A 16,069-nucleotide genomic window follows, 5' to 3' on the forward strand; every position below is an offset into this window, starting at 1 on the left:
ATGGGCCACGGCGAAAGTTAAGTAAACCCTTTACCTACTGGAATTGAATAGTTCCTGTGCAAAGCATATTTGGGTTTAGTTTTCAGTTGTAAATGGGTTAATACTACGGTTTTCAATAATAGGAGGGGGAATTCATAGGATAATACTATGGTTTTAAATCATAGGACAGGGAATTCATAGGATTATACTATGTTTTTTTTCATAGGAAGGGGAATTCATGGGATTCATTCAATATCACTCTTTTCTAAATTTCTAAAAAATTCATTTTTTATCTATGATTAAAATGCACTTCAATAGATTTAATTTGATCACATAGACACCACATACATGTATATATCAAATTGTTCCTGCTGAAAATACAAGAAGGACTTTCTCAAGGCAAACTAAGTAGAAATAAAATATTGTGCTGCATAATTAGCAAAGTAACTCTGAAAACATACCAATAGTTCAGTGTATCTAGTTGAACCACAAAAAATAGGTGCAATTCCTCAAAACAGGAATATTTTGCTCTCACCAATTTAGTGATTTGTATAGCATAAATGAAATCAAATGAATGAAACATAAACGGATAGTGAAAAAACAATTGAAAACAATTACATAAGTATGACATCAACTGCAGACTTGATCAATTACACTGGTCTATTTCAACATGAAATACACAACAAAATAAATTATTTCAGCCTCAATAATGGCTAAAACCAACAAGTGGGCCAAAATTGGTGCAGTCATATCTTGCAGTATCATAGAAATTGTACAATTTATACCTATTTTCTTGAAAACTATTTCCTATCAACTATTTCACTTGGAATGATCACATCACATGTGAGACCTGCTCACATTAAGCAATGATACAACCATGTACAATATTACTACTTGGATACTTGACGAGTGTGTTCCAATGAGCATTTTGTCGGTGATTTTCAATAACAAATCTGCTTTGAGCCAATCAGATCAAGGGATTTTAGTAGCTTATAACAGTGTTAGTAAAAAAGTCACTGACAAAGCCCTTTGTGACATGCACCCATACTTCACATCCAACTTGGAACTGGATAGTAGCTTTGGAAAATAAATAAGGGATATGCATAAAGCAAAGCTAAAAAGGGTTGGAAATATTTCAGTTGGGATAGATAGATGAGGGGCTTCCCCAAAACGTAACTGAAGGAATAGTGATGTATTCATATTATACACACAGGGGTATCCAAGGCTTGGTAACACAAAACTTAGCAACTGATCATGCGACTGATTTCTATGATTGATCTTTCATAATAATCAAAGCAATCAATTGTAGAAATCAGCCAAGTGATTAATTGTTAAGCTCTATGTAACAATGCCCTGGTGATAATATGGTGATCCACTTCACAACTATTAAGCAATTTCAGCATGAATTAGAAAGCCCCTCCGTCGAGTCACCTTCAGCTTTCCATCCCCGCCGGCGAGTTCAAACAGCTAAATGGACTCTTCCACCTGTTACCCGTGTGCACGCGTAGACTCAGCCATTCCTTCCGATGGGGGACGTTGTAGGTCTCATCATCGATGCCATCCACGGAATCGGTGACGTAGCCCCGGTCGGAGCCCGCCAAGGTGTCGTTGTTGTCCCCGCCCAGGGGGAGAGTGTTGGGGTGGGATGGGGGTGCAAGGTTCTGTACGGTGAGAGGAGAGTCTGACATACTGCCAAAGCTACCACGCCGTGATCCTGTGCTCTGTGCCGTGCTTGTACTGTACTCTGAGTCTGTAACGATGAAATAAATTGTAAAATATGTCAAGATTGTCGTTCATATCATATTTTTTAAACTGAGTAACCTATGCTCAGTGTTCTTCGCATAAAAAATAAAATTACACCTGAGATTCACCTGCCTTCAGATAAAAAAAAATTATTGGATTACATTCTCTGTAATTTATTCAACTGGTCCGATTTCCCATGTGACTCTTGATGTATAGTGAGTGATTGTATTACCGAACGGCCTTGTATTACCGAACGCGCGCATCGTACGCGTCAGAAAATAATTTCATACGCTCAAAACTTTGCAACATCCTTCCAAAGGGAACTTGAATAGAAAGATGATGAAAAATGGTCAAAACACAATTTCAAAGTTATGATATTCTAAAAATATTAAAATAAGGTCAAAATAGCTCACCAGTGATTTTGTTGTTTTCTCAATTTTTCCCATAGAAAACACACGTTCGGTAATACGATACCATTTTTCAAGTGACAAAAATATTTCACATGCGAAGAGGGGTCCGATTGGAAGCTAATATCGTAAAAAAGAAAAATGATTTCGGCAAAATTTTTACATATTTATATTTTGTAGGTAATTGTGTATTTATGGTGAAAGTTTGATGAATTTTATGAGAATAATGTGTTTGAGATATGATTGAATTCATGAAAAGTGTTCGGTAATACGATCCACTACCATACCAATGTGAATATTACATCTCATTTTGCTTTCTTCTTAACTTACCAGGATTTTTTATTTTATCTATATTTTCTTACAATATTAATTACCATATCTAATAATTGTTTTTCGACTGTGTTCAATACCCAACCTCTTTGCCTTTGTTCCTGTCTATCTCCTTTCCCCTTGTCTCACTCTCCATTTCTTTCTAAAATATTTCTCTTCTCTTAATATTCCATCTTTGTATCTCCCCTCTGGACACCCTCCCTCCATTATATTCTGGGTATAGATCCAATTTATTGATGAAGAATTTATACAACTATTTTGTTTCAAGAATTGCCTATGCTTTTGTAAGAATAGTCTAGTTATTAGAGCATTGGACTCATAATCGCAAGTTAGTGAGTTTGAATCCCAACCAAGCCCCCGAAGCTACCGCCATTTTGTTTAATCCATTAGAAGCTAAAATAAGCCCTCATTAATATTAATTTCGTACGATGCTCCCTCGTCAACTGTGGTTTTGTACGTGTATTAGACAATACGCACATCAGCGCAATGACAAAGGTCAACTTGGCAAATTCATTAATGTATTCATTTTGTTACGCGCTCGTGACGCGAGGGATTCAGCGAATCAAGCAAGCGCAAATCTGAGACGATACGTTGCGCTCTATAAAGTATCGATATCACAAGCGATATCACTTATAAACAAAGCATTGTTTGTATTGCGTCTTATAGGCCTTTGCTAATTCCAAAAGGGAAGATGAAAAGGGTATAGATCGAGTCGTGATTAGGTAAAGAGGTCTCTACAGCTTTTGCCATCCCTAAATCGTAGTTACCATACTTGTAACTCATGATGAAACGGGCCCCAATTTATCATGTTTAATACGTTTCCTGTCCCCTTTATTCTCCAGCATTTCTTACTCTGTTTTTTTCTCCATTTAATCATTTACCCACTCAAAATTCTTTTGTGCCGCCTTTCTCCTACATATGTAGAGCTCATTTTCAAAAGGGGTTAGGTCCATTTTTCATCAAACTTGATTCTTATGTCTTAATGTAAAGATTTTTAGTAGCTATATAAGATGATACCATAGAAAAGTTGAAATTCCTATTAAAAAGTGAACTAATATGGCAAAGAAAAATCACCTTTTTTCAAAAGGGGTTAGGTCCATTTCAGTTTAGTTGCAAAAGGGGTTAGGTCCACACAGACTTTTTTTGGAAAATGATATCTTAAAAAATATGAAGACAAGTAGATATCTTTTATACCCAATTTCATGTTCTCATCGTAGGGTATCATGAAAATTCAGTTTCGCATAAGAATATTGCAATATGGGAGAATTAAAAAAAAAATATTTTCTTGGAGTGGACCTAACCCCTTTTGCAACTAAACTCTTCTGAAGAACTCATTTGTCAAAAGGGGTTAGGTCCATTTTTCATATATTTTATTGTTTTCTGTCTCTAAACCTTTAAATTTTCAGTCACTCTGATGATACCAAAGAAAATTTGAAATTCAAATGAAAACGTGAATGGAAGTGGCAAAAAAAAATTTTTTTAATCAAAAGAGATTGGATTCACTTCAATTTACTTGCAAAAGGGGTTAGGTACACAATTATATTTTTTTTAAGTATATAGAAAAAAAATTGAAGACGGGTAGATTTCTTTTATACCCAATTTTATGTTCACATGATAGAGTGGTACATCATGACAATTTAGTTTCTCATAAGAATATTGCAATAAGTGAGAATAAAAACATGTTTTTTCTCGGAATGGTCCAAAGTGGCCCTAACCCCTTTTGCAACTAAACTCTTCATATATTTCCTTCTTCTTTTCCCACTTGTTATCTGTCTCCTGGTTTCCATAAATCTCGTCTTATATTCTTCCACCCCTTTTGTTCCTACTTCCCACATTCTAGCTCTCTTACCACCCCCCCCCCTCTAAATTATCTCTTCATATGTGCCCCTCCATTTCTTTCTCATCTCTTTTCAATCCACTTCTCATCACTCTTTCCCTCTCTCGATCTTCATCTCATTTTGAATTTTGCAAATTCCAAATCCCTTTCATTTTAGCTCTGTACAAATGCTATATGAACACAAATGAAAGACATAAAGGAATTCTCTGGTTAGTGGTGAATTTTATTAATTAGCCATAAAAAAATATCACATTATCAGAGGATTAAGCTTTACCTTTTTCTTAAGCGTATGTTAATACTTTGAACCAAAAGAATATTTTTTTTGTATGCTGGGGCAGCGATCCTGGGGAGGGCACAGTTCCCCCTACTTCTTTAAGCACTGAAAAGTGCCTTTTTATGCAAAAAAATGCCCCCTCACGAACGTGTACTGTGTCCCTTTCACCTGACGAGAACCTGTTTTAGGTGTTACCAAGTGATCTTCCTTTTATGCAATTATTTTACCCAAAAATGCCCCCCCCCCTCCCGGAACGTGTTCTATGCCCTTTCATCTGAGAGCCCGTCTCATGTGTTGAAGAGTGCCCCCTCGCCTTCTTGTAAGTGCCCTTTCTCAAATCACTGCCCCCTTTTACCCAAGAAAAGTGCTCCTAAAGAACTTGTTCTGTGCCCCTTTCACCTGAGGACCCGTTTTGTGGTCACCATGACGATTTCCCTTTGAAACAAGAAAACAATATTCTCATTTTGATAATATACTTATGAAGGATATCCTTTGTGCATTAAGTTTAATAATTCATGAGTGGGGGTATGTAAGCAGTTTCGTACAGATGGAGGGGGGGGGGGCTTGAAGGACACTTTCAACTTCACTCCGCCGCTCCTATTTGTATGTTTATAGCTTCTCCTTTTGCAACCAGTTTTAATGAAAATCAACAAGAAATTTCATACGTCATGAATTTGGGGTTGTGATATTTTTTTTTTTTTTTTTTAAATCGGACTTGGAAAAAAAAAACCTTTTCCATCTTCATCAGGTGGTTCCTAAGTCAGACTCTTCAATGTTGAATTGTTGGATTTCTTGAATGAAAACATCTGTTACACCAGTCCTGCAGATTAAAAAAAATAGAGAAAGAAAATCAATGAATTTAAATTAAAATTGTCGTGATTTATAAAACATAAATGTTTTAAGAAAAGTTAGACTAGACATATATATGTTTCTTCAACACATAACAGGAAATCTTACTTCTACTACCGGTAATTATAAACTTGTACTTCTATAAAGCATATTACTTAAACCTGTTCTATGCAGTTTACATACCACTCTCCATTATAACTACATGTACTCTATGAAAAAATGTCAGAGAGTTCTCATAAATATATGAATCAACATATGTAAATTATATAAATAGTCAGAATTAAAGTTGATATGTTTTGTTGAACAGAATATTTTGATCTGTGATTAAAAACGACACTAACTATAATCTAAAAACAAAATTAAAATGGGTTTTTCAAAGGCAGGTCTATTTGTTGCCAAAAAAAATGTGAACAACCTCCATTATTAAAAATATTCACTAATTAACTCACTCATATAACTGCTGTAGGTTGTATTTCTCTTTGTGGTCTAGTCGCTGTTCTATTAGGCCTACTTCACCAATTATTTATCATCATCAATCACCTCCATGGAAATTGTAAAACTGCATCATCCTATTGGACAAAATGTAAAATAAAAAGATTTAAAAAAAATCGTAAATCTACAAATATGAATATCACACTAAAGAATGAATAAAATTAATTTTGTAAAATATAAAAAATAAATATTGCTTTGTTTATAAATAAATAGGAAATAAAAAGGCCATTTAATTACTAGTAGATCAAGGACATGACCTTATTTTATAAATTTGCCCCAAGGTACATAACTTTTGGCATTGGTTCTATTTTAGACTCGAGAGCCTGTATATTTAAGAAGTGTATATTCATTACAGATCCTACCTCTTTGTGGCTCGGATTATTTTTATTTAATGTAAACATGGTTAACATTCAATGCATGTAATGTATATGTAATTTTGTAAGGTTAGTTTAAGTTTTATACCTGGATGAGAATCTGCAAAATGATGCATGCACTTATGATCATCATCTTGAACCATATAGGTAGACCTCTACTGTTTTTCTTGTTCTTCAAACTCAACCTGTTTGTGAAAGAAAAGAGAGAACAATAATAAGTGATCTTTTTCATGGCCGTATGTATAGGGGGAGGGGTTTGGGTAAGAGCTGAAATGTGAAACCTTCATCAAAAAGAGAATTGCATGACATCCTTCAATTTTACTTTAGAAAATGCACAAAACGGCCCTAGGTAATATTGGTCGTTTCTGGCCCTCGCTTTCTGAATTTTAGGTTTCTCTAAATTTTTTTCACATGTCTGCCCCCCCCCCAAAAAAAAAAAAAAAAAAAAAAATCTGGATCTTTTTATTTCCGAATCTTATTTCATTTGATTTTAACATAATTTCATAATCTCATGCACTAGGTCTAGATCTATTTGTAAGAAAGTATAGATCTAGTCCAACGAGACTCAGTTCTGTGCGACAGCATTCATGTATCTAAATTAGGTCTACTCGTCTAGATCTAGACTAACGATGGACTCTCGATCTATCTAGACCTAGAAAGTAAAGCTTCGGTTCTAAACCAAGATCTAGACCCTATATCGGTTTAGAAATTTTTGATGTCTGACTCTGGCTTTTATTCCTGGCTAAGACTTCATTTCCATTATTGACCGAGAGTAGATCTAGATCTAGTCCTTGGTCCACTGACAGTCATACTCGTACATGTAAATGGAGTCGTTTAGGCCCAGACCTAGGCCTAAATTACAGACCTAGATCATAAGCCCTGGCCTGGGGGTAAGTGTCGAGGGTTGGGAAAGTATGAGTTAGACTAGATTTGAATTAGGTAGGCCTAGCTCTCGATAGCATCGATGAATAAATAAAACTAAAGTAAAGTAGCCTAGATCTAACTAACTCTAAGTAAGTATAAAGTAAGTAAAGTAGGGCCTAGGATTAAGAAGATCTAGGTCCTAGATCTATTGATAATAAGACAAAATGCAGAGCAGCATGTTATTTCTAAGACCGAGTCTAACTTTATTTATAAATAACAAGAGTTAAAATGGGTGGGGGCTAAATGCAGAAGCCTGAAGTTATGCAAAATAAATTTGATATCTGAAACAAAGACAAACAAAGTGAGGACTGAGGATTGACACAATGACAGGCGTATCTTCATCCACACTCCGCTTCACAGTTTATTCCTGACTGAGTCTCGATCTACTGAAGATAGATGCAGATCTCCCTGTAGATCTAACGTTACAGTGTACAAAAAGAAGCCTCATTCTTCTCTTGTTTTAATCAATCGTGGGTTGGTCCTTGTTAGAGGTGAACCAAACCAGCCCGATTATCTCTCGATTCCCAGCCGGCTAGGAGCCCGTACAAAATACATGTGGTTAACACAATAACACAGCGGCATAACCACAACACTGCAAGACTGCAAGCTACAGGCTGCACTGGGCGACGATGACAATCTAACTTCAATTTCAAAGACCAAATTCTGCTTTCCTTTAACAGAAGAATGATAGCAAACTCTCTAATTTGTTAAAGAAATAACCTAAGATCACAAAATACAGTATATGAAATGTGTAAATAGTCCACTGAATTCATGTGGTTATATCAATTAATACGTACTCACCGGAGTGTTCGTAGGTCCATTTTGTGTGTGGAAAGAAAAGTTTCAGAATGAATAAATTAGATGACGTAATGAGGTCAAATGAATAATTAATTCTGTAACACGATACCACTAGTATCGATGACAAAGAATCGGGGAAATCGCGTATTATTGACGCTCTTAGCCAATGAAAAGGCCGGATTATGAATATCTTCATGCTCATGAATGTCAATGAGGGCTTATTTTTGTCTTCAAATGATCGCGGTAGGCGGAGCCTAATCTCATTTGTTTTGTGCTGAACGCGCACGCAGCTTTCGGTCTAGTAATATATTATAAGGTCTTTGATCCCAACTATGCCATTGTCTCCACTTTAATAAAAAGACCCGAGAGTAATATCTGTCTTCTATAAGGTCAGCCACTATGTTTCCTATAGGTAATTGGTTATATGCCAGCTTGGCGTTTACCAGCAAGACGCTGTCCTGCCGAGTTCCTACCGGTGTTACCAGTAACAGACATTTTTGTTTTACATGTCTGCATATATTACGTCTATTGCAAACCTAATGTAATTCAGCCCTTCGGCTGCTATTTTCAGCATATTCATAAATAAACCATTCCATAAAAATGCTATAAAAGAAATGACCACTATTGTAAGGTATCAACCTCAACTGCAGTTCACCCAATTAAATTTTTTGTGGTTATTTTGTTGCAGGGCTTTAGGAAAAATATCCATCATGTATATACAATTTTTACAGTCAAGCTTGTGCATCAATTCCAAATTATACGGCCGGGTGACCACATCTAACCAATGATAAAATTATATGAAAGTACATTAATTTTGATTGAGAATATTAAATCTTTAGAGAAATTATTTTAAAATCCTATTGATCATATTGCTTACTTAAATCAACAACCGAGTTCACACTTTATCTTTGGTTTCATCTTCAGTTTTGGTAAATACCCAAAATGTGTGTCACTGTTCTATGTCATTTCTAGATTATATTAATGTACATGTATGTACCCCAAAAACAGTTGTGGTGTGAAGGATATGAACTCAAAATGTGTTGGGGGATAAATTTCCTGATTTTACACCAGATTTTAATTTGATCAGTTGCTTTCTGAATCATGGAATGGGCTGAAAATATCAGGATATAATCTTAGTCATTAGCTGTCTATTATCCAATTACTAAACATGTAAAGTAAGCACTCAAACAGGTATGTTAAATGTAAGCGAAATTACCGAAAGAGGGTGCTAGATTTAAATTTAAATCCTAATGGCCCGAAAAATGCCATATTTAAATTCTAAAGGGTAAAATATGCATTTAACGACTACTACGCCTTTTTAATTTTGTAAGGTTCGATTATACTCGAGTATAGTTCACATAACTGACAATTTACCAAAGCTAAACACATGCTTTAATACCAACACCAAACATCCGACTTAAAGAAGAAGTTCATCCTGACGGAAATTTTGTTGTAAAAATAGCAAGAAAAATTATAACAAATATTGGTGAAGATTTGAAGAAATCTATTAATTATTAAGAAAGTTATTAGAATTTCAAGTTTTTGACTTGTGACGTCATAAACGAGCAGCTGCCCATATGTTATGTAATATAAAATGCATAAATTTAATTTTTGAATGGTTCATGACGACTTAATTTTAATTTTCTTTTTAGGAGCGCATGTGAATGATTTGTGTATTGATATAGTACTAAAGGTACAATAAAAAACATTTTTAATTTTCTGAGAAAATGACATTTCATTTATTTTTTACTATATGATATCTAGGAAAGCTGCTCACATATGAAGTCACAAATCAAATGTTCAAAATTCTAATTAGTTTTTCATTCTATGATGGATTTTCCTCAAACCTTCGCCAACATTTATTATTTTTTCTGCTATTTTTACAATAAACTTTTAGTCAGGGAGAACTTCCCCTTTAAAATCACCCAATGTACACGCATGCTTACTAATCTCTTCTCTTGAGGAAGCACTGGCCATTGCAGTGCGTCTCAGTGGCTGCTGCTTTAGAAGGATGATGGCGCCCTCAAAGTTGCGTATTGCATCGAGGGACAGGACGCTCTGTTTACTTTCCGGATCCAGCTTACTGGCCTCAGACGACAACCACTGTCGGACGTAGCAGAAGTCTTGTTCTAACTGATGTGCCCCATGCACACTGCATAAAAAAATGTATACATGGAATCATCACAAGGAATTACTTGTATTTCATTTGGGTTGTTCAGACATGGTTAAAAAAATTGTTCTAGCTGATGTGCCCCACGCACACTGCATAAAAAAAATGTATACATGGAATCATCACAAGGAATTAGTTGTATTTCGTTTGGGTTGTTCAGACATGGTTAAAAAATTGTTCTAGCTGATGTGCCCCATGCACACTGCATAAAAAAAATGTATACATGGAATCATCACAAGGAATTAGTTGTATTTCGTTTGGATTGTTCAGACATGGTTAAAAAAATCTCTTGAAACCTCCATACACATTAAAGAAGTTGATCGATCATATCAGTCAGCCCTATGATCAATTGCTAGGCTTTACGCTATGAGGCCCTATGCCAGTATTCAGTTCCATATATTCCAGCCAGAATTTTAAGTATTTTACTTAGTATTCTGCTTAAGTAAAATGCTTAACCATCTTTGCTATTCAATTGCCATATATTACTTAAGTGTACAAATGTACATACGCGAAGTCAAACATGCTGTGTGCACAGACATGTATAGTGCACATTATTTGACTAAAGCTTTATAACATCACTATGGTGATTGATAATTTTTTTGCTTAATGTTGGCTAGATAAAGTTTTAAAAAATTTGTTTTATAGCCTCGTCGATCTGGCACTGCACAGCAGCTGCCGGGATCACGATCAATTGGGCAAAGTATTTCATGTCTATTTCAAACAATAAATTTCAAAACTATGTATTTTTAAAGCTTTTTGCTTTGCCAAGTAAAATACTAAGTAATTTATTTATTCAATGAGTACTTTGAATTGTACACCGGCCAAGGTCTCCAGCATGGTTGGAACATTGATGCTCACAATTATCTATTCCCCACCTTCTTTCCTCCCTTTCCCTTCATCGAATCTCTTTTCTTACCACCACCCACTTCCTACCATCTTATTTTACAGCATTAGCAGAGCGTCTCTTGAGGTGCTTCAGTTATGTATGCCTTCACAAAAAACTGGGATTCAAGGTAAGATTACCAAAGAAATCATTCAAGTGAGCCTGAATTGCAGACAATTGCAATTCCATTGAAAAAATAAAAAGGGAAAAAACATCCACATTGCCAGATGCAGATTTGTCCCAATTAATGCGAATGAATGATAATGATAGTTCATCTGCGTTGGTTTAAAACATTTATTATTTAAGCTTTTGTTCTCAAAACAAGAAAAAAAATCTTGAAGAGTTACCTCAAAATTACCTAACAAATATGCATTAATGACACAACATTGGCTGAGGTGATTGAAATTAATTACGGATCCCATCTGGATTGCATTATGCCAGTTGATCATAAAGTCATGCATAACTTTAAGTACAGCTTTGTGAAACTGTCCCCTGCTCATTCTCCCTTACCTGAACTTTGGTTTCTCTTTCAAGATGAAGGTCATCCAGCTTTCTAGCATGGTCTGGACTGCGATGGACATTATGGTGATCTGAGCTGTTGTCTTGAGTTTGGTCACGCCTTCAGCAATTGGCACAAGGAGGTTGTCTACGATGGTGGCCGCGTAGGAATTGTGGACACTCGGTAATTCTTTGGTGGGAGAAAAAAAGGCATGTCAATGAGAAATTTGAAGGAAAAATTGTTATACGTGCTATAATCATCTTGGTACAATACTACGATTCCAATAGAAGACATGATAGTGATCTGAGCCATTCTGAGATGTTGTCTTTAGTTTGGTCAGGCCCTCTGTGATTGACACCAAGAAGTATCTATAATGGTGGCATTTTCGTTGGAAACAAAACTCTTTATAAACATATTAACAAAAAGGGCACTGACAGAAATCAAAAGGCCAGAGCCCCACCCCCCCCCCCCCCCCCACCTTCAAACTGATGCTATTGGTTATAAGGCCTGTTGACTGGCCCAAAAACTGTTATATGTAAAAAAAATAAACAAAAACATAAATGCAAATTAAGCATGGAATGAAAACACAGGGACAATTTGCTTTCAGCTTACATGCGCTGAAGTTAATTGGGAAGCCATGATCTTTTTTTACAGAACTTTGATGCTTTTTGTGGATGAGTTATTCTATAACTCACAAATATAAAAGGACTGTTTCGTATGCATACTTTAAGTTCAGCTCAATTTGCCAAATCACATGACAATTGAGTCCTATCAAAAGACAGGAAAGGGTTCATTTTCAAATTATGTTTCAAATATTTTTGTTTGATTTCCTATAAACAGGTTTTAGTTGCTGTGACATTCTTACCATCAGTAGTCTTCTTCCGCCAGACCTTTCCCATTGGCATAGCCTTAGGCCAGAACTCATCGCTGATCTTCAAGCAGTCTCGACAGAACTGTCTACTGCAGTGACTGGATAATCCCTGTTAAAAAGCAACAAACATACAGTTATTGTTGGGACGTTTTGTTCTAGGCCCCATCTTACAAAGAGTCACAATTGATCCAATCAACCACAACTATGGAAAGCAAGCAATGCCAACTTTTAAAATGCATGTTTGTTCAATTTATTTCTCAATATGATGTACACTCATACCTGTACATTCATCATTGTCTTGACAATTCAGTGAGCTTCCTCTTTGTTTACAATGGACTTTGTACAAATTTCCTGTACGAAAAATTATGACATTAATGGATTTCCATATAGATGATGTTCATTGAATCAATCACCATTCTTTGTAAGACAAAACCCAGGTATTGACAGTTAAAATGAAAGAAGTGTTCTAGTGGGGGATTGCAAGAAAACGATGTTCAATTGCTAATCAAGTGTAAGTCTAAAAATGAAGTGTAAAGGGGGTGCTGTAACACGACATTTGCATCTGCGACAATTGCTCCCAGTTTCATTTTGTCTAAGATGTAGTAGGGTTAGAGTGAGTGCTGCAATAGGGTTTTATGTTAGGTTTTGGGACAGGTTTGGGGTAGGGTATAGTGCATTAAGGTATTGTAGAATACCATGGGTTTCTCATTACATTGCAACATTTCGTCCGCCTCACATCCGGAGGTCGGGAGTTCAAGCCCCGGCCGTGTCAGATCAAGACGTCAAAAGATGGGAGTTGCTTCCACCCTGTTTGGCATTCGATGATTTAAGGGATAGAGCGACGTCGATCTGGCACTGCACTGTGGCTACCGGGCCCACGATCCATTGGGCAAAATGAATTTTGGGATGATTTCGAGTTCAGATTTTGAACAATAGAATATGGATTTTTATTTTTTCATTTTGTTAATATTACATATGATAGAATATAGAAGAAATTGTGATTTGTGATGTCATCAGTTCTGTCAGAAGTATATCAACCATGCTGTAATATAACTTTTTTGTTAATATCAAAACTTTCAAATATCATAATTTTCTTATTTCACATATGATTGTGATGAAACTCTCATTACTATATTTTTCTCTAGTTATTCAAATCAACTTATTTGTTGGGGTGGACGTGACCTTCAAATGGCCCAACACCTATAGATCCGCAAATTGACATCTTACCTGCAGTCTGCTAAGTTCAGCGTTGAGTCTATGGTGGAGGGACTCCATATGTGAGTTGAAGTTAGCGACCGCAATCTGAGGTTGCTGGCGCCTTGGACTGACAGGCCCTTGAGTAGTGGAGAGTAGTGATCGCAACACTGGCAGGAGTTTCAGTGTGGCCATTGCATGGTCATTCACCACCTGAGAGAAATGAAACAAGATAGTAGTGTCATTGCAATATTGCATATAGGTCTGTATTCCATTTCGTCTCACCCGGCATGGTCTAACCTTTCAAGTAAGGATGTCCAAAATTAATCTTCTATCCACTTGGTCTAACACCACTTAGTCCACATAGTTAAATTAACTAGTTATGAACCAAACTTTTATGTGACAAAATGCAAAATAAAGAGGAATTCAGACTAGATGGGAATAAGGCTAAATGACAATTAGTGGAAAGTGGGTATAAGACCTGGGCCCCATCTTACAAAGAATTATAATTCATCCAATCAATTGTAACTCTATGGAAATCCATCAGTGTCGTAATTTTTTTGGAGGAAATTTGCAAAAGTAAATAGTAAACAAAGGAGAACACACCAAATTGTCAAGAAATCAATGAATTTATGGATACACATTCATATATAAATTTTTTTTTAACAAACATGCATTTTATATGTTGACTTTGCTGGCATACCATAGTTGCGATTGATTGGATCAATCGCTTTATAAGACGAGCCCCAGGTGTAGTGTATACCAAATGGCAATGAGACCAATTGGGTGATGCCAATGTGGTACTTGACTACCTGATAGGTAGACCAACTGCTTGTAGACAAAATGAAAATAAAATGTTCATTTTAGCTGAGAACAATGATGGCTATATATCTGAAATGTTCCAGTAGAAATAATTTTCTATGTCAATTCACCCACTGTCCAGGTGGGTGTTTCATAAAGCTGTTTGTAAGTTAAGAGCGACTTTAAGAACGACTGGTGAGCCTTTCTTGTGGTAAATGATACTCACCATTAAATGTTCGTTGGTGGTTATTTAGTGCATAAGAGAGGATCACTTGTCGTTCTTAAAGTCGCTCTTAACTTACGAACAGCTTTATGAAACGGCCCCCTGATATACATAGGTTTTCAGCAATTTCATAAAATTACTTTCATAGAATCACCAAGTTTTTGCTATCTGATGCCATTGTTCTTTTCTGCTTCAAATTCACTTCAACAAAATGTTTAGTTTTACAAGGCATCAGACTAATTCATTCTGTGCCATATTTCTATGGTAATTTCTAAAAGAGTTCTTAAGGTATGTCTTACTAAACCTAATTCATGCACTGACATAGCGACAGAACTGGCTCATTGCATAACCTATTGAAAGTGCTTATGTTCTTCCTTGGACGTCCCCCATTTAGTGCTCCGAAGTTGGATTCATCTACAAATAGCAAGCTGGATGGTGCACAAGCACAATTCATATAATATTGCTATGGTATACTGTAAAGATGGTTTGCCACATCTTGGAAATCCTTTGGATTGTAACAATTTTTTAATGTTTTATAAAACAAATAATGCACAGGTTTCAGTGATTTTAAATGACATTGCAGACATCTCAGGTATTTATAATTTTTCGCAAAAGCACCATTTGCAAATACCCTTGAGTGTGTTGCAGGGCCAATAATACACTCTCGCCTGTGCATTCGTGCATTATTTGTATCATAACATTCAATCTTACCCTTAGATCACCGTAGGATATAAGCAGGAATGGTCCAACGGTCCAGTTAGCGAGGAAGTCCTGGCTCTTCAGATGGCACCACTGAGCAGCAGTTCCTAGACTGACCGCTAGCCTGGTTAGGGCCTGGACCACTCCATTTTGGCAGCTGGAAATCTGTGCCTGTGCCCCGTGGATCAGGTAGTTAAGACCATTCTTCCCTGAAAATTTGAGGAGATACAGATAAAAGAGAAAAGAGAATGCAGGTTTAAACATTTTTCAAATCAAATGACTTTCCTGAGCTAAAGATTGTAAATTTCCATGACAGGCATCAGTCACTCTTTATGTACAAACTCAAAATAAAGACACATTAAACTACAGTTACAATAAAACATATTATCCATAAAGGCCTGGCCAAGCACAAGTTTGCAAATGACTGTAAACAGTTTAAATTCATGAATTTCCATGGCTTTCCAGAAAAAGTACATATTTCCAAATATTTTGCATGTTTGTTTCTACAACAAAGAAGAAATTCCACAAGATATTCATACCTACAGGAGATAAGAGGATATTCTTAATTGACTTGAACAGTCGTGTCATTGGTATTCATGAATTCAGCACAGCGGGATACAGGTCCAAAAATAACACAAGTTTCTGACATGGAATGTTAAAACAAAATTATGCAACATACCAATGAAATAATTTTTCCATGTTACAGTAGGCCTATGTGTCTA

The 16,069-nt window shown here is 36.0% G+C and overlaps 1 protein-coding gene and 1 long non-coding RNA gene across 3 annotated transcripts; both read right to left on the reverse strand.

The window, feature by feature from the left end:
* Positions 1–257: 257 nt before the first annotated feature.
* On the reverse strand, positions 258–15,554 carry LOC129273640 (coiled-coil domain-containing protein 142-like). Its single transcript, XM_054910707.2, has 6 exons — positions 15,360–15,554; positions 13,658–13,837; positions 12,425–12,539; positions 11,571–11,748; positions 9,954–10,159; positions 258–1,729 (listed from the first exon to the last, which is right to left on the reverse strand). The coding sequence occupies exons 2-6, from the start codon at positions 13,817–13,819 to the stop codon at positions 1,413–1,415; spliced, it is 978 nt and encodes a 325-aa protein (XP_054766682.2). The 5' UTR covers positions 13,820–13,837; positions 15,360–15,554; the 3' UTR covers positions 258–1,412.
* On the reverse strand, positions 5,150–8,502 carry LOC135156202 (uncharacterized). 2 transcript variants are annotated; one of them, XR_010295331.1, is made up of 4 exons: positions 8,007–8,502; positions 6,374–6,470; positions 5,869–5,988; positions 5,150–5,390 (listed from the first exon to the last, which is right to left on the reverse strand). It is a non-coding gene; the product is annotated as an uncharacterized LOC135156202 (long non-coding RNA). The 2 variants fall into 2 exon arrangements; XR_010295330.1 differs by having other exon boundaries at positions 8,011–8,501.
* Positions 15,555–16,069: the final 515 nt, after the last annotated feature.

This window comes from Lytechinus pictus, chromosome 12 (assembly GCF_037042905.1).
Source record: "Lytechinus pictus isolate F3 Inbred chromosome 12, Lp3.0, whole genome shotgun sequence".
Classification (NCBI taxonomy): domain Eukaryota; kingdom Metazoa; phylum Echinodermata; class Echinoidea; order Temnopleuroida; family Toxopneustidae; genus Lytechinus; species Lytechinus pictus.